Raw genomic sequence first — 25419 nt, 5'->3', positions numbered from 1 at the left:
TGCTCATGGATAGGAAGACTTAACATACTAAAAATGTCTATTCTACCAAAAGCCATCTATACATTTAACGCACTTCCGATCCAAATTCCAATGTCATATTTTAAGGGGATAGAGAAACAAATCACCAATTTCATATGGAAGGGAAAGAAGGCCCGGATAAGCAAAGCACTACTGAAAAAGAAGAAGAAACTGGGAGGCCTCACTTTACCTGATTTCAGAACCTATTATACAGCCACAGTAGTCAAAACAGCCTGGTACTGGTACAACAGGCACATAGACCAATGGAACAGAATTGAGAACCCAGACATAGATCCATCCACGTATGAGCAGCTGATATTTGACAAAGGACCAGTGTCAATTAATTGGGGAAAAGAAAGCCTTTTTAACAAATGGTGCTGGCATAACTGGATATTCATTTGCAAAAAAAATGAAACGGGGCAAAGGATATGAACACACATTTCACTAAAGAAGATATTCAGGCAGCCAACAGATACATGAGAAAATGCCCTCGATCATTAGCCATTAGAGAAATGCAAATTAAAACTACGATGAGATTCCATCTCACACCAGCAAGGCTGGCATTAATCCAAAAAACACAAAATAATAAATGTTGGAGAGGCTGCAGAAAGATTGGAACTCTCATACACTGCTGGTGGGATTGTAAAATGGTACAACCACTTTGGAAATCTATCTGGCGTTATCGTAAACAGTTAGAAATAGAACTACCATACAACCCAGAAATCCCACTCCTCGGAATAAAACCTAGAGATACAAGAGCCTTCATACAAACAGATATATGCACACCCATGTTTATTGCAGCTCTGTTTACAATAGCAAAAAGTTGGAAGCAACCAAGGTGTCCATCAACGGATGAATGGGTAAATAAATTGTGGTATATTCACACAATGGAATACTACGCATTGATAAAGAACAGTGACGAATCTCTGAAACATTTCATAACATGGAGGAACCTGGAAGGCATTATGCTGAGCGAAATTAGTCAGAGGCAAAAGGACAAATATTGTATAAGACCACTATTATAAGATCTTGAGAAACAGTAAACCTGAGAAGAACACATACTTTTGTGGTTACGAGGCGGGGAGGGAGGGAGGGTGGGAGAGGGTTTTTTCTTGATTACTCAGTAGATAAGAACTGCTTTAGGTGAAGGGAAAGACAACACTCAATACATGGAAGGTCAGCTCAACTGGACTGGACCAAAAGCAGTTTCCGGGATAAAATGAATGCTTCAAAGGTCAGCGGAGCAAGCGCGGGGGTCTGGGGAACATGGTTTGCGGGGACTTCTAAGTCAATTGGCAAAATAATTCTATTATGAAATCATTCTGCATCCCACTTTGAAATGTGGCGTCTGGGGTCTTAAATGCTAACAAGCGGCCATCTAAGATGCAGCAATTGGTCTCAACCCACCTGGAGCAAAGGAAAATGAAGAACACCAAGGCCACACGACAACTAAGAGCCCAAGAGACAGAAAGGGCCACATGAACCAGAGACCTACATCATCCTGAGACCAGAAGAACTAGTTGGTGCCTGGCCACAATCGATGACTGCCCTGACAGGGAGCACAGCAGAGGACCCCTAAGGGAGCAGGAGATCAGTGGGATACAGACCCCAAATTCTCATAAAAAGACCAAACTTAATGGTCTGACTGAGACTGGAGGAATTCCGGCAGCCATGCTCACCAGACCTTCTGTTGACACGGGACGGGAACCATCCCCGAAGGCAACTCATCAGAAATGAAACGGACTGGTCAGCGGGTGGGAGAGAGATGCTGATGAAGAGTGAGCTAATTATATCAGGTGGACACTTGAGATTGTGTTGGCAACTCTTGTCTGGAGGGGGGATGGGAGGATAGAGAGAGAGGGAAGCCGGCAAAATTGTCAAGAAAGGAGAGACTGAAAGGGCTGACTCAAGAGGGGGAGAGCAAGTGGGAGTAGGGAGTGAGATGTATGTAAACTTATATGTGACAGACTGATTGGATTTGTAAACGTTCACTTGAAGCTTAATAAAAGTTAATAAAAAAAAATTTTTTTTCAAGAAATAATAATATCAAAATGATAATAGTTTATAGTGACATTGATACATGCTGGCTGTCAGCTTGAAACAGAAATACCTATTGTGGAAATCAAGTTAGCAATATGTATCAAAAGAAATAAAAGTGTACCCTTTGATTTAGTAATCCACACCTTGAATTTTATCCACAGAAAATAAAATAATAGCATGCCTGAAGATGTTAAGTCAATATTTATAATAGCAAAATAATTGGAAACAACTAAAATAATAATAATAATAACAAACAAAAAACCATTGCCATAGAGTTGATTCTGACTCAATAGACCCTATAGGACAGAGTAGAACTACCCCATAGGGTATCCAAGGAGTGGCTCATGGATTTGAACTGCTGATCTTTTGGTTAGCAACTGTAGCTCCTAACCACTGTGCCACCAGGGCTCCAGTAATAGAAATGTTAAATACATATGGCACAAATACTGCACAGGATATTATAAACCCGTTGCTGTTGAGTCGACTCCAACTCACAGCGACCCTACAGGATACAGTAGAGCTGTCCCACAGGGTTTCCAAGGAGTGGCTGGTGGGTTTGAGCTGTTGACCTTTTGCTTAGCAGCCAAAGCTCTTAACTATTGCACCACCAGGGCGCCATAGGATACTACACAGCCTTTAAAAATGTCAGGATGCTTGAAAGGCTGAATAAGATGACTTATACAATCTCTTTCACCTCTAAATACTGCGGTCTCCATATGACACCTACTCCATGAGATGCATAATGTTAATTCTCCAATATAACACACCTATGTTGTTTGTTGTTATGCTAGTCAAGCTCAGTTTCTCACAGTCCACCCAAAAACTGCTTATTCCTGCTTCCATGCTATGATCATGCTCTAGCCCTTAACTTAGTGCTTCTCCTTTACTCCATCTAGCCAAATCCCATCCATTATTCCAAGGCTGTTCAAAAAGACAGAACTGATACTTAGTCTTTTCTATATTCCATCATCATACTTGGAATCACAGTAGGCATTCAATACATGGCTGTCGAATGAATAAATGAATGCATGAAGAATAAATAAAAAATAATAAATAGTATTTACTGAGGGCCTAGTACCAGGAATATTCTAAGAGCTTTACATGTAACGCATTTAATCCCTTCACCATCATTATTTCCTTCTTAAAATTATCACAAGCTGTAATAATTTACCTATTTATTATGTAATTTCTCTGCTAGAATACAGCTATAATCTCTATCTCTCTTGTTCATATAACAGGTATTTAAACATTTATTGAATGTATCATTAAATGGTCTGTCATTAGACATCTGAACTAGTAGTCCTTAAAAGAATCCTTTGAAAGTCAAAATGATTTACTGTGAATTAACAACTGATTCACAAACTCAAAAATATTTTAGAAAATAGATTTAATGCATGTTGAACATAACTTTCTTTTGTAGAAACATAATAAAATTATCATTTTGTATATATAAAACAGGACATTCTGTAAAATATATCAAGGTAATATAGTATGGCATTATAAAAAGAGTATTTTCACTATTAGAAATACCCACTTAACAATTAAAATATTTTTTTCTAAAAAAGAAATTTTCACGTAATAATTATCTTAAAGGAAACCAGAAATAAATGAGTTTTTAATATAATGCTATCTGAAATTTAAACATTTTTCTTGAAAATATAATTTTGATAACAGGATGAGTCACATCCTAATAATATAATAATTTGACTATAAGTCAAAGCCTAATAAAATGTGTCGAGACAAACCAAAACCAAACCCATTGCTGACAAGTTGATTCCCACTCACTGTGACCCTGTGGGACAGAGTAGAACTGCCCTATAGGGTTTCCAAGGAGCGGCTGGTGGATTCAAACTGCCAACCTTTTGGTTAGCAGCCAAACTCTTAACCACTGGTTATTCTCCTAGATATCTGAGTTAACCTATGAATTAAACTCTAGGCTGATACTGACTCCTTTTAACACAGCGGCTATTCAGTCTTGCAGCTTTGGATACTTGAATTTTGTTTGATCAGAGGAAATAAAAATGCTAGTGAGAAAATTTGTCCCCTCCTTCGTGAGAAAAATATTGTCCCCTCCCGTCTTACAAAGGGAGCCCTGGTGGTATTGTGGTTAAAGAGCTCGGCTGCTAACCAAAAGGTTTGCAGTTTGAATCCCCCAGCCACTCCTTGGAAACCCAATGGGGCAGTTCTACTCCCTCCTCTAGGATCGCTGTGAGTTGAAATTAACTCGACGGCAACAGGTTCAACGGGTCTCTTACAAAGGCTACAGCATTACTAACAACACCAAGTTCAACAGCTCATCCAAGGAATTGCCTACAATATGGCAAGTGACCACCGCTACCAATTGTATACTGTTGCTACATAACAAATATGATTTTAAAAGGATATATAAAATGGATTTCTGGGCTTACCGGTAGATACATCATGGTCACACTAAGTAGCAATAGAAAGATACTGTGCTCAAATAATATTTTTACTTAAATATTATAATTTATTTAAAAGAAAAAAATTACTCCTAAATGGTATAAGAAAATACGAGGAAAGAGAACAGCAGTCATCGGTGTAGTGGGAAAGCATTGAATGTAGGTGTCTAGCATTTGGGTTCTGGTTCCAGTTCTGCTAGCAGCTGGCTTTGTATCTTGAGCCAATGATTTAAATACTCTGAGCTATTTTCCCTCCACCTATAATAGAAAACGACCGATGATTTTTAAATCCCTTCCAGGTCCTGAGACTCTATAACTCTTTTGTCAGAAACTGCTTGGCTTCTCCCTCACTTTCATTTTCAGTGCTAACATAGAAGCTCACAGAAGAGAGTTTATGGCCATTGAGAACAACCAGGAAAGTTTCAAAGAAATATGGAACTAGGCCTGAAGTGATACTGAGACTCAGAAAGGCAAAGGAGAAGGCAGTGGCAGAAAAAGGCAGGAGAGAGAAAGGGCACAGGGGACTCCACAAGGTAAAACTATTTCCCATTCCCTCCCTGTGGGAGTCCTTGGTGCTGCCTGCAAAATAGTGCCCCTTGTGTTTGGGAGGGGCCATGTGACCAGTTTTGACAGGTTAGAAGAGACTTAAGCCCCTTCCATACTGAGTATTATTGCCCCTACGAGATCCTCCAGGGCTCTCTTTTTTTTCTTCTGACAGAACAACCAGCAATTTTCTAAATGAGGGCTGCTTCTCAGGCAACACTGAGCCACTATCACAGCAGAGTCTCCCTGATAACTACAAGGACATCCAACTCAAGTGGAAAATGAATCGTTGTAAGCCACCAAGATGTGGGGGTTGCTCGCTGCTACAGCCTAACCTAGTTCCTCAACACTCTCAAAGGTGAAGCCTGAAAAGCTTGATGAGAAAAGGTGCCTCCACCTTCTTTTCAACCTCAAAGCCTTCTAAGTTAACACTCAACATAGACAAAGGACTACGCAGAACTACTCAGAAAAAAACAAAAAAAACTACTCAGAGGCCTGTTTATTTGCAAGAGTGTGTACATTTGTACCTTGCCCAGGCTCTTCTTCAGTCCTCGGCCCTTTTAAAGTTACAAAACTGGGATTGTGCTAAGGCACAAAAGCTTCGAGAAAGGGAAGAAGTGAGGCCACATCCAAATTGGGGAAAACAGTCTCCTCTGTATTTGTCCATTGGTACACAGCACCAGGGGCAGGATTTAATACTTAGTGATAAGATTTAAAAGATGCAGAGGTATAAGACAAATACACTGCAGAAAGAGCCTTACAGAGAGACGGCATTGTTAGACTTACAGTTTGTGCTTCCCTTAGGTTAACTCTTTGCTTTGGTCTAAAGATAGATTTGCTTTTTCTTCTAGATTCAAATACTCCTCTTTTGAAGATCATCACTGCCATCTGCCTCAGAAAGAAACATTATTTATGAAGAAACAATAGTGTGTACTTTCCAACTACTAATATTAAGTATTTAATCAATTGTAGAGTGCTGTAAATTTCTTTTATTTTATGAAATTTTTATACCTTTATTGTGGCCTCTCTGTAATGTCTTCTAGATTCTTCCTGTGGCCGCGAGGAACTCATTAATTCCAGTTGTCTTAACTCATCAATTTTAGCTAAAGCACGCCGAGCAAATGTCTAAATGGAATTAAAATAAATTTAATTCATAATAAGAATACAGTGATTCAAAATATATCAAGACAGTATGTTTTCTTCTCCCAGACATTTATTTAAATGATGAATTAAACTCTAGGCTGATATTGACTCTTTATAACATAGTAGGTATCCAGTCTATCATTTCCTATGAGCGAGCACCATCACATTCTGTGTATCTAAAGTTAATAAACCATCAGATATGATAATTTTATTAAGAAATCCAAAAAAGCACAGAAATAAGAATTCTGGGTTAAACAGTACCTTAATACAGATTATCACTTGTCTGGCATTACACATACACACACACACAAATAACCCTCCTCAGTGCTCATCTCAAATCCTAACCTCCCTACCATAACATACTGTACTATGACTATTCAGTTGTCCATAATGCTCTGTAAACTGTGAGGTCCTGAAAGGACCTTATTCATTTGTTTATCTCCACCCATTAAACCAAGCCCATTGCTGTCCAGTTGATTCCAACTCACAGCAACCCTACAGGACTGAGTAGAACTGCCCCATAGGGTTTCCAAGGCAGTAAATCTTTACGGAAGCAGACTGCCACATCTTTCTGCCACAGAGTTGCTGGTGGGCTTGAACTGCCAACCTTTCAGCAGTAGTTGAGTGCTCAACCACTGTGCCACCAGAACTCCTTCTCTGTATCTCTAGTACCAGGCACATAGAAGATATTGAATGAATATCTGAAGAAAGAAGGGAAGGAAGGAGGCAGTATTGCATATTATAATTCTCTAGTGATAATAACTACAAGAGTTCAATTCATGTCATATATTTTAGCAGTCCTTTGGGATTTTCATTTGTAATTTATAATTTTTCATGGAGATCTTCTAGACTACAATAGTAACATATATGAGGAGTTAAATTTTTCAGTAAGGATAATTTCAACATATATGGTCAAGACTATGCAAATATTCTATTCTATGATAATTTTAATGACTATAGAACTAAGTATGCCACCACTAGTACACTAAAATTAACTATACATACGTGCATACATACATACATATATATGCATATATGTAAATATATGTAGAGAGAAGACTCTAGAAATGTACCTTGAACTAGAAAAGTATCTCACAAGGGCTTAGCTAGGCTATTCCCCTGCCTATGGACCACTACTATCCAACCTTTCAGAATTAATTTGAACAGGAAAAACTAAACATAAAGGAACAATTAACAGGCCAAATGATCTATTAATTGTCACAAACAGGATACAAACAAGTATTTGTACAGCTGTGAAGGCTGTGTCCTTCCCACCAAAGGGTTGTGTGAGGGCTGAAACCCAGTCTGCACTCCATTCACCAAACCATGCATCTCTAGTATAAGGTTGTGCTGGTCCAAAGGACCAAAAACCAAAACCCATTGCCATTTGAGTTGATTCCAACTCACAGTGACCCCACAGGACAGCGTAGAACTGCCCTGCAGGGTTTCCAAGGCTGTCATCTTTACAGAAGCAGACTGGCACATCTTTCTTCCATGGAGTGTCTGATGGGTTCAAACCACCAACATTTCAGTTAGCAGCCAAGAGCTTTAACCACTGCATCAAAAGGGCTTCTCCTGGTCGAAGGACACGGTGCTTATTTCTAATTCTTCTCAAAGCCCCATCCACTGACCAGGCCATGTAGTAATAGGCTGCATCCCTACAGAGGGGGCAACCTTTTAATTTATAAAAAAAAAAAAAAAAAAAAAGAGGTACTGTACTGGCCAGTAGAAATCCCAACTAATAAGCTATGTTTCAAGTAGTCAGTCTAAAAGATAACAGAAAAAGATGAAAAATAAGAAACAGAATATATTAAATCATGGCTGGAAGCAGAGAAAAGCAAGATAAATGGACAGTAGATGGTATGGAATACAAAGCTAAACAGGGAAGAAAGGGGGTTTGCCTATAAGGATAAAACAAGGAAGGAAAGATAACAGGAAGCTTAGTCAGGAAAGAAAAGAAGCAAGGAAGGTGGAAGTTAATAGAGAATAAGGGAGAAAGCAGAATATGGAGCAACAGATCAACAGAACAAAGCTGCCAAGATTTCTGCAAATAAAGCCTTGAATTTTTGCCTTTGCTTCATTTCAATCCTTTTTTTTTTTTTTTCCTTGTCTGACATCTAAAGGAGGATATGCTCACTAAGTTGTATTTTAAAATCTAAAGGAGGATATGCTCACTAAGTTGTATTTTAAAATAGTGGAATCCTCAGAATTAAAATGTGACATACCTCTCCATGAATACCAACTTGGCAGTCATAGTAGCACTGGCAAACAGCAGTGTAGAGAGTGGCTCTCCATGTCAAGTACCTGACAGACAGGAGTGGTACCGAGGACTCCATACAAATACTGGCCCACAGGAGATATTCTAAGGCCTGAGAAGGAAAGAGCACTACTGAATTTATTATCATTTTAAAATAATAATAATTTTAATTTAAGCAAATTATAATCCGTGTGCACAAATTTGTTGTTGTTGTTAGGGACCATCAAGTCAGCTCCTACTCATAGCAACCCTATGCACAACAGAAAAAATACTCCTGGTCCTGCACCATCCTCACAATCATTGTTACGCTTGAGCTCATTGTTGCACCCACTGTGTCAGTCCATCTCATTGAGGGTCTTCCCTTTTTTTGCTGAACTTCTACTTTACCAAGCAAGATGTCCTTCTTCAAGGCCATGTTCAAAGTATGTGAGACAAAGTCTAGCCATCTTCAGTCCTAAGGAACATTCTGGCTGTACTTCTTCCAAGACAGATTTGTTTGTTATTTTGGCAGTCCGTGGTATATTCAGTATTCTTCACAAACAATAATTCAAAGGCATCAATTCTTTTTTTTTTTTTTAATTAATTTTTATTGTGCTTCAAGTGAAAATTACAAATCAGGTCCGGCTTTCACACAAAAATTTACATACACCTTGCCATACACTCCTAATTGCTCTCCCTCCAATGAGACAGCACAGTTCTTCCCTCCACTCTCTTTCCTCGTGCCCATTTGGGTAGCTTCTGGCCCCCTCTGCCCTCTCATCCCCCTCCAGACAGGAAATGCCAACATAGTCTCGTACGTCCACTTAATCCAAGAAGCTCATTCTTCACCAGTATCATTTTCCATCCCCTATTCCAGTCCAATCCCTGTCAGAAGAGAAGGCTTTGGGAATGGTTCCTGTCCTGGGCTAACAGAAGGTCTGGGGACCATGGCCTCCGGCGTCCCTCCAGTCCCAGTCTGGCCATTGAGTCTAGTCTTTTCACCAGAATTTGGGGTCTGCATCCCACTGCTCTCCTGCTCCCTCAGGGTTCCTCTGTTGAGTTCCCTGTCAAGGCAGTCATTGGTTGTGGGCGGGCACCATCTAGTTCTTCTGGTCTCAGGCTGATGTAGTCTCTGGTTCATGTGGTCCTTTCTGTCTCTTAGGCTTACAATTACCTTGTGTCTTCGGTGTTCTTCATTCTCCCTTGCTCCAGGTGGGTTGAGACCAATTGAAAAGGTATCAGTTCTTGTTGTTGTTGTCGTTGTTGTTGTTAGGTGTTGTCAATTTGGTTCCAACTCATAGCAATCCTATGTATGACAGAATGAAACACTGCACAATGCTCATCTTCCAGCATTATACCAGACAATGTTCCGCTGCTATTCATAAGGTTTGCGCTGGCTAATTCTTTTCAAAAGTAAGCTGCCAGGTCCTTCTTCCTAGTCTGTCTCAGTCTGGAAGCTCAGCTGAAGCCTGTCCGCCATGAGTGACCCTACTGGTATAGCTTCCAGCATCACAGTAACACGCAAGCCCCCACAGTAAGACAAACTGACAGACACGTGGGGGTCAATTCTTCTTAGGTCTTCCTTATTCATTGTCCAGCTTCATGTGCATATGACACGACTGAAAACATCACGGCTTGGGTCAGGTGCACCTTAGTTCTTAAAGTGACATCTTTGCTTTTTTAACACTTTAAAGAGGTCTTTCGCAGTAGAGTCACCCAATGCAATGCGTCACTTGATTTCTTGACCACAGCTTCATGGGCATTGTCTGTAGATCCCATGTAAAATGAAATCCTTGACAACTTCAATATTTTCTCTGTTTATCATGATGTTGCTTATTGGTCCAGTTTTGAGGATTTTTGTTTTCTTTATGTTGAGATATAATCCATAGTGAAGGCTGAGTCTTTGATCTTCATTGTAAATAAGCACTTCAAGTCCTCTTCACTTCCAGCAAGCAAGGTTGTGTCTTCTGCATAATGCAGGTTGTTAATGAGTTTTCCTCCAATCCTGATGCCACATTCTGCTTCCTACACTCCAGCTTCTTGGATTATCTGCTCAGCATACAAACTGAGTAAGCATGGTGAAAGGATACAACCCTAACACACACCTTTCCTGACTTTAAACCACGCAGTATCCACTTGTTCTGTTTGAGCAACTGCCTCTTGGTCTACACACAGGTTCCTCATGAGCACATTTAAGTGTTCTGGAATTTCCATTCTTTGCAATGTTATCCATAATTTGTTATGATCCACATGGCTGAATGCATTTACATAGTCAATAAAACACAGCTTAACCTCTTTCTGGTATTCTCTGCTTTTGGCCAAAATCCATCTGACATCAGCAATGATATCCCCTTCCCCATATTTTTCTGAATCCGGCTTGAATTTCTGATAGTTCTCTAACCATGTACTGCCGCAACCACTTCTGAATGATCTTCAGCAAAATTTTACTTGTGTGTGATATTAACGATATTGTTCAATAATTTCCACATTCTGTTGGATCACCTGTCTTTAGAATGAGCACAAATATGGATCTCTTACAGTCAGTTGGTCAAGTAGCTGTCTGCCATATTTCTTGGCAGAAACAAGTGAGTACTTCCAGCACTGCATCCGTTTGTTGAAACATCTCAATTGACATTCTGTCAATTCCTGGAGCCTTGTTTTTTGCCAGTACCTTGAGTGCAGCTTGGAAGATGAGCACAAAATGCTGACTACTTAAAAAACACTGTGAGTCAAGAAAAAATAAGCATTTAAAAAGTAAAAGTTAACAATTTAAAGAACTCAGAATCTTAAATTAGTCATTTTAGAATGTTTTTCTTCTTAGCTCCAAAGTCACACTATGAACTCTGCTCAATGTTATTAATATTTATTCAGGGCCAACAGTGGCCTAAAAATAACTCCAAATAATACAATCGTTATTTTTGGTCTAGAATCAGTGTATTATTTGAAAAATAAAAATAAAATACACTAGTATAGCAGGTTAGGGAAAATGGAAAAGACTTATAGCCTGCGGCCTGTGATGCTAGTAAAAACAGTCCAAGATGGCAATCAAATAGACCTGGGTTTCAGTCTCAATTTAACCACGCAGTAGCTGTGTGACTTTAATCTCTCTGTACCTCAGTTTTCTCTTCTGTAAAATAGGTATTTGATCACATCCCAGCACTGCTGTAATGGAGAGTGGGACAACGTACATGATGTCCCAAGGATGCCATTTGCACACTGTAAGCACTCCACAAAAAAATTAAAAAAAACTCATTGCCATAGAGTCCATTTCAACTCATAGCAACTCCCTATGACAGAGGAGAACTTCCCCACGGAGTTTCCAAGGCTGTAAATCTTTACAGAGGTAGACTGCAGACGGGGTTTGAACTGCTGACCTTCAGGTTAGCAGTCAGCTGCTTAACCATTATACCACCAGGGCTCAAGCACTCCATAAATGGTGCTTATTACTAGTGTTATTATTTCTAAGCTGCAATTTGAAACATAATAAAGGAAAAATTATCATCATTGTTATTGGTCTTCTATAAAAATATATATATATAAACATACCTTTTGTACTACCCTAGCTGAATGACTTTTCCCTGCAAATCTATTGATAATTCTTTTTTGACATATTCTTCCCATCAACCCTATAACTGAGAAATACCAGAAGACAATTTTAGCTAGGAAAAGGGCTTCCTTAGCCTGAAAAGAAGTCCACTTTGATATATCTGCAGTGTGTCGGTCCTAGTTATGCCTTCTGGAACAGCACAAAAACAATCCAAAGTTTACTTCTAAATTACAGCTTTCTAAGAATCTAAGCACAACTATGCAGCCTGTCCCCATCCCAGCTCTCTCCAGGATAAATATCCCTAAGTACTTCTATCCCTCACAGAATTTCACTTCCCTCCTACGGCTTTGCTCCAAGTTGCCAATGTCCGTTCAGAATGTATGACCATAACACCGCAGTGAAACTCTCAGTCCCAGGTCTGGACGTTATAGTGCTACTAGGTCAACCTGAGATCGCTTTGTTGCTGTTTTTGTTGTTGTTCCTGTAATTGTTGTTTGCTAACCTTGCCATGCTTTTAACTAATATGGAATTAACAGCCAACAAAAACTCTTGAGTTTTTCTCACATCTGCTTGCAGCTCCCTAACATCCCGTATTTTGGATTGTTGCATTTGGATTGTTGTGGTTTGGGAGTATGGGATTAAACTATGTATAAATACTTCTTTAGATTCACATGTTCTTTCCAGAAGCTCGCAGAATTCCTAGTATTCAAAATTTCACATTTCAAAATACAAATAACTTCAGGTAACAGTTGTTAATGTCATTCTTGGTTTGGGTTTTAGGTTTGGAATCAAAGACCCTAAATCACAGATTTTAGAGCCGGAAGGAACCTTGAAAGAAACTTAATCTGACTCTAAGAGACAGTAGGTGATAGAGTTGGGGGTAGAATTCAGGTCTTTGGACTCCAAGTGAAGTGCTCTTCACACTACACAGTGCAGCCTGGGCAAGAGGGGTAGAGATTGCCAAAAAACACTTAAGGTTCTGAAAATCATCACTTAGGTTTAAAGATGAAAAGCCATTCATGCAAATCAACTATTAATTTGTAGCATTTTTCCTTGCCCCTGAAAACTAGAAAGAATTAATCTACTAATAGCAAAAAAAAAATTGATTGGATTGCAGAAGTATTGTTCCTTGCATAGAAAAAAATATCTTTGAAAAACTAAGGCATATCCACATTAGGGGGCTGATTAGGAAAAAAAAAAAAAAGACTCCAAATTAATCATCTTAGCCACAAGATGGCACTGCAGCATCATTTATATCAGTTTATACCATTGCGAAGAATGGAAATTCCAGAACACTAAATTGGGCTCAGGCAGAAGCTGTACATAGACCAAGAGACAGTCGTTGGAACAGAACAAGGGGACACTGCATGGTTTAAAATCAAAAAAGGTGTGTGTCAGGGTTGTATCCTTTCATCATGCTTATTCAATCTGTATGCTGAGCAAATAATCTGAGAAACTGGACTCTATGAAGAGTACAGCATCAGGATTGGAAGAAGACTCATTAACAACCTGTGATATGCAGTAACACAACTTTGCTTGCTGAAAGTGAAGAGGACCTGAAGCACTTACTGATGAAGATCAAAGATTGCAATCTTCAACTGGACAATGGGATAGAAAATGATACTGGTGAAGAGTGAGCTTCTTGGATCAAGTGGACACAAGAGACTATGTTGGCATCTCCTGTCTGGAGGGGAGATGGGTGGAGTTGGCCGAATAGACACAAAAAGAGAGAGTGGAGGGGATGAGTGTACTGTCTCATTAGGGAGAGAGCAATTAGGAGTATATAGCAAAATGTGTATAAATTTTTGTATGAGAGACTGACTTGATTTGTAAACTTTCACGTGAAGCACAATTAAAAAAAAGACTGCAGCCTTCAGCGTGGATTACACCTCAACACAAAGAAAACAAAATTTCTCACAACTGGACCAATAAACATCATGCTAAAAAAACCCAAACCCGAGCCCAATGCTGTCAAGTCGATTCCAACTCATAGTGACCCCATAGGACAGAGTAGAACTGCCCCATAGGGTTTCCAAGGGACACCTGATAGATTCGAACTGCTGACTTTTTGGTTAGCAGCCGTAGCTCTTAACCACTACACCACCAGGGTTCCCAACATCATGCTAAATGGAGAAAATGTAGAAGTTGTCAAGTATTTCAATTTACTTAGATCCACAATCAATGCCCATGGAAGGAGCAGTCAAGAAATCAAATGACATATTACATTAGGCAAATTTGCTGCAAAAGGTCTCCATAAAGTGCTAAAAACAAGGCTTCAAACCAGTCCATTCCAGTTGGAACCCCTGCTGAGAATTTGCATTTCCACCCCAGATATACTAAATCAGAATCTACATTTTAACAAGATCCTCAGGTAATTCTTACGTAGGGTAAATTTTAAGAACCACTGCTCTACTAGTTCTCAAAATTGGTCCCTAACCAGCAGAATCAGCACTGTCTGGGAACTTGGAAGAAATGCAAATTCTCAGCAGGCATTCAAGCCCTAAAAACCTGGTTCAAAGCCCTGGTTAAAAGGCAAAGATGTCACTTTGAGGACTAGGGTGCACCTCACCCAAACCATAATACTGTCAATCACCTCATACGCATGTGAAAGCTGGACAATGAATAACTAGATGTACAGACTAACTTTTCTGAGCCTCATCTTCCTCAACTGTAAGATGGGGGGCGGGGATAAGAGAACCTTCCTGAAAGTGGTGGTGTGAGAATTAAATGAGATAATACATGATAATGCTTAGAAGCACACGTGATGGATGTAGGCATTGAATAAATATTGATGACGGTGGTGGTGGTGGTGGTAGTACTAAACTGATAAGACTGTAGTGAATATATTATTTATGGAAAGCCCTTAGCACAGTACCTAGCACATAGTAGGGATCCAGTAATAATAACAAATAGTAACTATAATATCTAGATCCTATATGTATGGAAGTTTAGATACTTCTGAAGTGACACAAGGAAATCACTGAGGATCCCATGTCTACTTCTACTTCTGCCTTATACTAGAACAGACTCAAGCTCTCAAGTAACTACAAAATCAGAGTCCTTCAGATCCAAAATGACTCAAGATGTGCCCGGACCACCAAAGGGCTTCTCTCCATTAAACAGACCCATGAAGTCCATTTAGATCTATAGCCTCAGCTCAGAAACCAACTTACCAGCTAGGGGTTGGGAATTTCTGGGTGGAAATTGTTAATTTCCCTGAGACTTACTGTATAGAACAAAGAATTTCATCCTGATCTGCCAGTGCCAAGTTTAGAACTACCCACCACCCCAAACTTCTCGTATTCCTCACTCCCCCAACTCCCATCCCACAAGACTAGGACCAGAGAAGTATCTTCCTTCACCCTTAATTTTGTCAGAGAAAAATTATAGCTATATGTGGTGGGGGAGATGTCTTACATAGGATATAAATAAGAAACTATTTTAGGATGACTCGGCCATTAAATTAAAATTCTCCCAGCGTTAGCCATGTACAAACACTAACAATCAGATGCTGGCACAGACATCACTGCCCTTCTAAGCTTTGGCAGGCAAATGCTGTAGCAGACCAAACTACCATGGTTCTGTGAAACAGTATTTGTTGCTACAGCAAGGGAGTATGCAAATTCTTTTTAGGAAATCTTCTGGAACTGAATGTAGAATCTTTAGAATAGTCTGTAGGCCAAATTTACATCATACATGGGACAGTCCCTCCCTCATTTTAATTCACACTTAAAAAGCTGGCACAAAGCTTGTTCAAGTCACTGTTAGTAATAGAGGTTTTTATTTTGAGGGACAAACAGAAACAACACATAATTGATGTTGTCCATTGAGCCTGCAAATATCTTTGCTTCCATTTTTAAATACTGTCACGTTTAATGTAATTGGCTATGTTTTGAGGAAACAAAGGCCATAAATGATCTGTCCTGGGTGTTAGAATATTCAGTGTAAGGTTTGCATGCAATAAAGAAAAATAAAGAGGTAATGTTTCAGATGCCAGCAACAACTCATGCACGGTCTCAGTGGGAGTATATTCTCCCTTCTTGGCCTACATTTCAATGACTGGACAATGAACACAGGGAATAAATTTGTCTCCTACAAACAAAGGGACCAATATTGTAGGGAAGTCAATAGAAGTGTCAACAACTTCTTCAAGCTAAAACTGAGCAGTGAGTACTGGTAAGTGAGAATCTTATTACTTGGGAAAAAAAAAAAAAAAAGGCCTCTTTTACTCAGGTGGCGACTGAGTTTAGGTTTTCATTCACCCAATGAGCCTGTGGGCCGTAAGTAATGCCCAAGCACTTGAAGCAAAGGGAAATCCAAGTTCCTGAGCATGACATAAATAAGGTAGCCGTATAATTTCACATCCAAACTTGGGCACATTTAAGAGTGAAAGGGGGTGCTATTAATAATTATGGCAGGACAACAGGCATAAACCAGGACTGTCCTGGGCAAGCTGGGATGGATGATCACCGTACTTAAAACATCAGTAAACAGCTGGATGTTCAATATCAGATCTGATAGGTACGGCTATCTGAGAGATAGGGGGACACAAGAAAATACCTATCAATTTTAGAAATTTCCTTTCTTTTCTTTAATACTTTACTGTCTGCATTTTTGCATATGATCATTATGAAAGCAAAGATAAGAACAATAAAGTTGTTATAGAATTCACTAAATTTTCTTGTTTTCATTAACATTCAATGTGCTGTGTTACTGAAATCCTTAAGAAAAACAGGAAATACAGGGAAAAAATATTTTGTCAGTACATTTCATACCTTTGAAGACTGGCCTATGATCATCAGTTTTCTGCAAATAGTGTAAATGTAAATGGTACCTGGATAGAGAAAAAGACCGTTAACATACATGCTTCATAGTCAAATGGTGGAAATATTGTATTCCACTTTCTACTGTTTAAGTCTCTAGCTCCTAAAACAAGTGATCTCATGAGGAAGTCTGATAATGGACAAGATTTATAATCGTTAAGAGTTTTTTTTTGTAACTTGCAGATAAGACCTTAAAATATGACCATACTTTAAATATGCTGATTGGCATAAGGTACTTTTAGTCTCATTTTACATGCAGTTTAAGTTTTGAAATGTGCTGAACAAAAGAATATTTTCAGCAGCATAATTTATGTAGACTGTGGTTTTATTAATTCATATAAAATGTTATTGTTTCTCACGGTTTCCTTATCACTGAAAAACTAAAGATTTATCTCCAAATAAGATTACAATATGTATTTAATCAGCATGGCACAAGGAAATTCATAATTTAAAAATCATAACACATGATAGTGAAAAAAAAAAAACTAGGTTACATTATATTCATCTGCAGTCTCATGTAACAGTTATCCTATTATGAAGGTGCATCTTATAAACACTCTAACAAAAATCAGGATTTCTAACACCTATTTCAGATCATGCAAGTATGATTTTGCAACAGGACAATGAATGAGGTGAGGATACAAGGCTGGTGTCAGGGTTGGGGGAGGGATAGGACAGCATTACCGTACACCTCTCTGTATGCAAAGGACATTATTACCATGCCATAAACACACTCAAAAGACGGTGCTCTAAAAGGGATGTAATTGCAATGGAAAGTCATCTAAATATTTCCTACAAAACATTTGATCTAAAATCCACAACCATCAAAATTCAACATATATGAATCCTATGTTCATGTTTAAATTTTGAAAGCTTTGGAGAAAATAGCACCTGCTTCACTTGATTAAAATGTACCTGCAACTATAACATTAATTACAGGATTCAGAGACAAAAAAACATTGAATAAAACCGGACACACTGATAGCACCATAAACTTCACACAAAATGCAACAGACCCTTTCATGTGCATGGACAAGCACTCCTGGTACGACCGTCCCTGTGGCATGTTGTTATTTGTTTTGCTAAAGATCCACTGGGGAAGAAAGCACTCCACTAGTCACAGCTGGAGCCCAGCATATTTATTTCAACTTGGTTTTGCGGACTTCTGTTCTCAGTCTTAAAAAAAAAAAAAGTATAACTGTGTTCCTTTGTTAAACAATAATAATAATCACCAAGTAAGGCCATGCACAGGAAACATGCCTCTCCGCAAAACACGTGACTCAGGTGTAAGCCAGGAGCCTGTATAAACATGTCAGTTTTTTAATGGAGAGCTGGGAAATTTAAGAAGGCCTCAGGAGACTGCTCTCAAGAATGACAAGGGCCTTCTGTACTTCAAATCTGTACCTTTAACCTTTCTAGCCCTAGTAAGTCCTGAATATAACTGAATCCTTCTTTGATAATTTAGGATCTTGGCATGGCTTATGAATTCCCACTGCAGAAACCTGGCTGAGAGAGTAATAGTATAGATCGGAACACTGATTGAATCTTTACGATCTCAGGATATCTCTGGAAGTTTCTCTTGTTTTATTTTGTTTTGACCCAAATCCCTAATATGAGCTTATGGCCTGGCCATGTGACTCCTTTTAATCAAAGATGGCCACCACAAAAACAATCTATTTGAGGGTTTCAGTTAGCTGAGTTCAGTTTAGTTGAGGTGTTATCAATATTCATACACCCAGTTAGATTGGCCCTCAAAAAGACAGACTGACACAGTGGCTGCAACAATGGGCTCCAAACAGTAATGATTGTGAGGATGGCGCAGACTGGGCAGTGAGTGTTTCATTCTGTCACACAAAGGGTCGCCATGAGTCAGAACCAACTCCGTGGCACCTAACAAGTTAGATTGTATAAAAGAACCAGTATTGGTTGACTATCTTAAGAACCAAGGGTGCGCATGTATAACAGCCAGTTAAAAGTAAACGGAGTAAGTGTTAAGGTCTAACTGGAAAGGTCAAATGTTCTGATAAATTCTGGGCCAATTCAACATATATTTTTGACTATTTAAATTTCAAAGTGTCAAAACAGCAGTGTCTTTGAATTTGCTGTTCCCGCAGTTCGAAGACCCTTCCCCAAGATATCCTCTCACCTCCTTCAGGTCTTTGCTCACATGTCATTTCAGCGAGGCTTTCGCTGGAGCATTCTGTTTAAAATCGCAGCCCACCCTGAGCCCAATCCCTGCTCTTCCTATGCCCTCCTTGCCTTTATTTTTCTCCATAGTTCTTATCACCGTCTGACACATTATTTAGTTGTAACTTGAGATTTTAATTTTTGATTTTAATCATCTCCCTACACATGAGAACAGGGTGTTTTGTCTGCAGCCCACTCCCGTGTCCCTAGCACCCAGAATAAATTCCAACACGTCATAGGCACTTGATAAATTTTAAATGAATAAATGAAAACAGGGACAGTAGTTAGCGAAACTAAGTGTGTGTGTTTCCCACAACCCAGCAATCCCACTCCTGGGCATAGATCCCAGAAAACTCTCACATGGGTCCATAAAAGGGCATGTGCAAGAATATTCATTGCAGAATTTTTTGTGCAGTTACAGAGGAGAGGCAAACCAGGTGCTCATCACCAGGGGGGATGGATATTTAATTGAGCAGGCCAAGTTAAAGAACCAGATCTACATAGAGGAACCTGCTAGATTCTCAATCTATAGTAATAAGTGGAAAGGTATTTAAGAAAAAGAATAAAATCTAGAGCACAATAAATCAAAAAATCAAACCCACTGCCATCAAGTCGATTCTGACCTACAATGACCTCATAGGACAGAACAGAGCTGGGGTTTCCAAAGTTATAAATCTTTACGGAAGCATAATGCCCCATCTTTCTCCCATGGAGCAGCTGGTGGGTTTGAACCACCAACTTTTCAGTTAGCAGCCAAGTGCTTTAACTACTCTGCCACCAGGGCTCCTTCAGAGCACAATAACACATATATAAATTAAAAATAAACTCTTTTAGGATGCAGGAGATACAAAAATCTTTTTTTGTTTTTTGAATAAAATTGCTATTTTTTGAGACCTATAAAAGACTTTTAAGAACTATCTATATGGGACCAAAGTGACAACAGCAATTCGAAAAGATTAGAAAGAAACCTTTGGGGGCAGTGGGTTTATGTTAATGCAGAGGAACAACTCAGAAAAGGAGGGTGAGAATGGTTTCACAGCTCGAAGGACGTAATCAATGTCATTGAATTGTACATGTAGAAAATGTTGAACTGGTGTATGTTTTGCTGTGTATATTCTCAACAACAACAAAATAAATAAAATTATGGAACAACAACAAAAAAAAGACTCAATACTGAGTTGTGCTGCATTGTTTCCACCCCCTAAGTACAGACCACTCACAGGGTCCAACCCACCAGTCCCATGTCCCTCTTGAGCACAAAATCTCTGTTCCTGCTCCGTCCCTGTCACACTGATGTATAAGCAGTGTGGGCAGAGAGAAGGCAGTGGCCACTCAGGGAATTGTGGATCTTCTTGCGGGTAATCAAGCACAGAAGGTTGATAATTGTTGGACCGAAAAATATCCTTGAAAGACAGGCACACCTCTGGCAACCAGTGTAAAATCTAATTTAAATCAAATGTCGAAAGGTTTATTTTGGGCAGGCAAAAAAGGAAAAGGCTTGACATGGACTAGGGAAAATCCAATATGTTTTCCTTCACATCATTTTATCCTGGTCTTATGCACATCAAAAATAACATCGTTATTTTCTTTTTTAGAACATACAATATAGTAAGAGATTCAGTGTAACTTTAAAATAAAGTCAAATGATAACATTTTGATAGCTAAGATTCATTTCTTACCATATGATCATTTAAAATATAATAAAATGGTACATTTTCAGTACTTTTTGAACTTCAGGCAAAAACAATGCTATCCCAGCTCTGAGTAAGAGGAGAAGGTTGATAAGTAGAAAGCCAAAGTCACTAGCCAAGCTGCTTCCGAAAAGGACCAATATGTGGACAATGTCTAGCACCAATCTCACCTGCATTGACCCTCTGATCCTTCCCGTTTCTATTTACGTGTTCATTGTGGCTCCTGCTTTTTATATACTTCGAGCTGATTATCCCCAGAGCCTCTGACACTTCCTTCAGTGTAAATCCCAAAGACATGCTTTGTATGTCCCTGCTTGTTATAGACTGAATTGCTTCTGCCCAAAATATATGCTGGAATCCCAACCCCTATACCTGTGGGTGTAATCTAATCCAATATAATGTAATCACCTTCCATAATGCAATCTAAAGTAATGTTATCAGTCTGTTGAGATCATACCCATGTACGGTAGGTCCAAAGCCTAATCACTCCTGAGTTATATAAACAGCAGCCTAGACATGCATCCACAAACAAGAAAAAACAGATGCTACCTGATGACAGTGGAAGCAGGTGAACCTACAAGCCCAGGAACTCCAAGGATTGCTGGCTATTAGAAGCTGAAATAGACAAAGAACGACTTCCCACAAGGGCCGCACTGTGAATTTGGACTTCTAGCCTCCTGAACGGTGAGAAAATAAATTTTTGTTCTTTAAAGCCACCCCTACTTGTGGTATTCCTGTTACAGCAGTGCTAGGGAACTGAGACACTGCTTATGAGGGCAAACTAAAATTTAAGAAAAAAATTAAAAACACAATCATCCTATTATGGAATGGATATGATTAAATTCACAAGGTACTCCATATTTTTGCATTGTTCTGTTAAAGTTGTGAATCACATTGACTTCTGAACGTTAAACTGCATAACTGGGATAAACTCTGCGTGTCTGTGTGCATGTGCGCATGTGCGTGCGTGTGTGTATGTGCGTGCGTGTGTGTGTAGCTTTTGTTCTGTTAAAGACTTGTGCTTATGAGGGATTTCATGAAGTCTGCAGATTGACTGTATTGTAATATCTCTATATGGGTTAGAGATCAGGATAATGCTGACCTCTACTAAATGAATTGTGAAGTACTTCCTTCTTACCTATTTTCTGAAAGAGTGTATATTGATTTTGCATTGTTTCTTGCTTAAATTTTTCAGAGAATTCACTAGTGATGCCATCTAGGCCTGAATTTTCTTTTGGAGAATGTTTTTCATTTCTAATTATATTTCATTAACAAATATTGGGCTGCACAAAAAAAAAAAAAAAAGCACCTGAGACTATGGCCCCGGACACCCATTTAACTCAGTACTAAAGTCACTCCTGAAGTCTACCCGTCAGCCTAAGATTAGACAGAGCCATAAAACAAAGTGAGACTAAATGGGCACACCAGCTCAGGGGCAAGGACAAGAAGGCAGGAAGGGACAGGAAAGCTGGTAATGGGGAACTCAAAGTCAAGAAGTGGAGAGTGTTAACATGTTGTAGAGTTGGCAACCAATATCACAAAACAATATGTGTGTTAATAGTTTAATGAGAAACTAATTTGCTCCATAAACCTTCACCTAAAACACAACAACAAAAAAAATATACTGTGATTTTTATAGGAAAAAAAAATTATATGTAATAAACTAATAGATTTAATATGTGAATTTAGCAAGGTCATTGAGTACAAAGGCTATAAAAAAAAATTCTTTCATATACCAGCAACAAAAATTAGAAAGTGAAATTGAAAATAAATAACTAAAAAACACAAAAGTACTCAAATTACTGTCAAACTTGCCATTTAAATAACCTGAAACACACAGTGAAAACAGAATAAATTGATATATACCATTTAAGATAATCCAGCAAAGGTGCTCCTGTGGCAGGGCTACCTGCATGATGAGTCTTAAGGAGGACAAGATTTGCAGACACTGGGTCACAGATTCTTTATTCTGCAGGTTTATATCACTCTCACAGACTAGCTGGTAGCTGCAAATATTTTTGCCGTTTAAAGCATGAAACTGAAACACATGGGAAAATATAAGAATATAAATAAACTTTGCGTGAATACAAAAAAACATTTCTTAAAATGTATAAAACTAAAGTGGAAACAATTCTGCTTAATTAATTTAATAGATTAGTCTAGACTGAAACACGGCAAGGCAGGTTTCTTCAAAGGATCCATTTAGTTAAGATTAGCTTCCCCCAGCCAAAAGAAATTCAAAGTCAAAACAAAGTACAGAAATCCTATTACCAGAATATAGAACTGGATCAATTTTGGTAAAGTCACCCAGCGGTATTTTAACCTGTTTATCAAGTGTAAGTATTACCATTTACACAATTTGTACAGGAAATATTTATCTAGCACCTCTATGTGCTACAATCTGCTAAGCAATAGGGACTCAAAGATGAAAACAACACATCCCCTGTTTTAGGCAGAGAGAAAATCATTCCAGGCCCATACAACGTTACAGACATGTAGGCAGATAGCTGCTGCAGAGTCAGCTCCAACTCACGGCAGTCTTATGCACAACAGAATTAAACACTGCCCAGTACTGTATCATCCTCACAACCACTGGCAAGTTTACGTCATTGTGGCTATTGTGTCAATCCATCTCACTGAGGATCTGCCTCGCCCTCACCGGCCCTCTACTTCATCAAACATGATCCCTTCTGATGATATGTCCAAAGCAAGCTAGTCAGACAATGTTCTGTTGTGATCCATAAGGTTTTCAATGGCTAATTTTGTAAGTAGAACATCAGACCTTTCTTCCTAGTCTGTCGTAGTCTGAAAGCTCCGCTGAAACCTGTCCACTATGGGTGACCCTGCTGGTATTTCGAATTCTGGGGCACAGCTTCCAGCATCATAGCAACACACAAGCCACCACAGTACAACAAACTGACAGGTGGGTGGTGGACATACGATGTTTGGGAAGCTTAATGTGGCTGGTGTACTCACTGAATTGAAAGTCTTTTTATAAGATTGGAGATAAGGGTTTAAGAGGAAGACTCATGGTGGGGGCTCAGAATCAGAACATGGAGAACCTTCTATACCAAATCAAGGAATATGGATTTTATCCAAACGGAAAAGCGTTTTAAGAGCAGAGGAGTAAAATGATTTTATTTACTCTTTCAAAATTAATTCGAATAGATGTGCGGAAGATGAAAAGAGTAGGGGCCATTCAGGGAGGCTGGAAAAAACCAAAGGCCTTTGCTGTAATCCAGTGATAACAGGGTCCTGACATGTGACCTGGAGGCATAGATGAAGGGTAGAAAAGATTTCAGTCCTATCTAAGTAACAGGTCTTAGCGACCAATTAGATGTGGGGCGTAAGGGAGAGGAAGAGGTTGGTCTGCAGTGATTTCCTGCTTAGGTGACTGGCCAATTATAGAGGGAGGTGATGAGTTCAGTTTGAGCTTTCCGTGTGAGATGTTCATCACATCATTGGACAGATGTGGAATTGACAGGAGACATAGACATGACTGGAAACCCTGGTGGCGTAGTGGTTAAGTGCTACAGCTGCTAACCAAAGGGCTGGCAGTTCGAATCCACCAGGCAGTCCTTGGAAACTCTATGGGGCAGTTCTACTATATCCTATAGGGTCGCTATGAGTTAGAATCAACTCAATGGCACTGGGTTTGGCTTGCTTTCGGTTTATAGACATACCTAGAGAATCATCAGTACTATTAAATCTATAGGCACAGACACCCTCTTAACAACACAAATGGGCCCATTCTTGAATACTGCTTGAATACACGTAACTATTTCTAGCTGGAGCTCTGGTGGGTCAGTGGTTAAGACCTCGGCTGCTAACCAAAAAGTCAGGAGTTCGAATCCACCAGCTGCTCCTTGGAAACAATATGGGGCAGTTCTACTCTGTCCTAGGGTCACTATGAGTCAGAATCAACTCAACTGCCACAGGTCTGATTTATTTTTTGTTTTGGGGTTTGTTTGTTTGTTTTTTTTTTTTTTTTGGTATTTCTAGCTACCATGTAGCTGGCATAAGAAGAGAAGATATTTACTGAATATATCTACACTTTGGAATAATTATTATCTTCAAAGTGCTCTGTCTTTTAAAAACAGATAATGATACCCAATTTTTTTTAATATCAGGCATTGTTCTAATAAGACTTTTACTATCTCATCAGTCAAAAAATCTGAGGTAGGTCTTATTACTTCTATTTTACAGATGAAGAAACTGAGGTACAAAGAAATTAAGATGTGGCAAAACAGATCTTCAAACCCATGCACGCTAGCTCTAGAGGCCAAACTCTTACCAACTGTGCCAAAATGACTCTATACGAATACAATCAGTATCATTAAATAACGTCTATTAAGTATCTTTGCACAAAACTTTACTGTTAATATTTTGCCAGCGATTTTTTTTATTTTTATTGCTTTAGCTATGATCCTTATGCATTTAACTCTCAAATCTATTTCTGTAACAAAATTTTTTTAAGACCTATAGTTCTGTCAAGTTTCCACTGTATGAAATGTCTAATCCATTCATTCTTTCACTTACTCATTCAATACATATTTATAGAGAGCTACTTTACCATCAGTTCCGACTCATAGTAACCCTATAGGACAGTGTAGAACTGCCCCATAGGGTTTCCAAGGAGCGGCTGATGGATTCAAACTGCCGAAATTTTGGTTAGCGGCCATAGCTCTTAACCACTGTGCCACCAGGGCCTCTACACTTTAGAACTTGTAGTTGTAAATATTTATTGAAAACTACAGTGTCAGTGTCCTGC

At 39.0% G+C, this 25419-nt stretch overlaps 1 protein-coding gene across 4 annotated transcripts in view; it reads right to left on the bottom strand.

The window, feature by feature from the left end:
* Positions 1-25419, bottom strand: part of CFAP54 (cilia and flagella associated protein 54) — a 499063-nt gene that overhangs the window by 459249 nt on the left and 14395 nt on the right. For 3 of the 4 annotated variants that reach the window (XM_049884120.1, XM_049884121.1, XM_049884122.1), the window contains exons 4-8: positions 22515-22686; positions 16723-16781; positions 8390-8533; positions 6033-6146; positions 5808-5909 (exon numbers count right to left, since the gene is read on the bottom strand). In XM_049884120.1, coding sequence (XP_049740077.1) covers positions 5808-5909; positions 6033-6146; positions 8390-8533; positions 16723-16781; positions 22515-22686 — 591 coding nt within the window. Of the gene's footprint in view, positions 1-5807; positions 5910-6032; positions 6147-8389; positions 8534-16722; positions 16782-22514; positions 22687-25419 lie in introns of those variants that run through there. The other variant, XM_049884123.1, reaches the window with a different exon arrangement.

Source organism: Elephas maximus, chromosome 4 (genome assembly GCF_024166365.1).
Source record: "Elephas maximus indicus isolate mEleMax1 chromosome 4, mEleMax1 primary haplotype, whole genome shotgun sequence".
In the NCBI taxonomy this organism is placed as follows: Eukaryota; Metazoa; Chordata; class Mammalia; order Proboscidea; family Elephantidae; genus Elephas; species Elephas maximus.
This window is presented reverse-complemented; position numbering and strand designations above follow the sequence as displayed.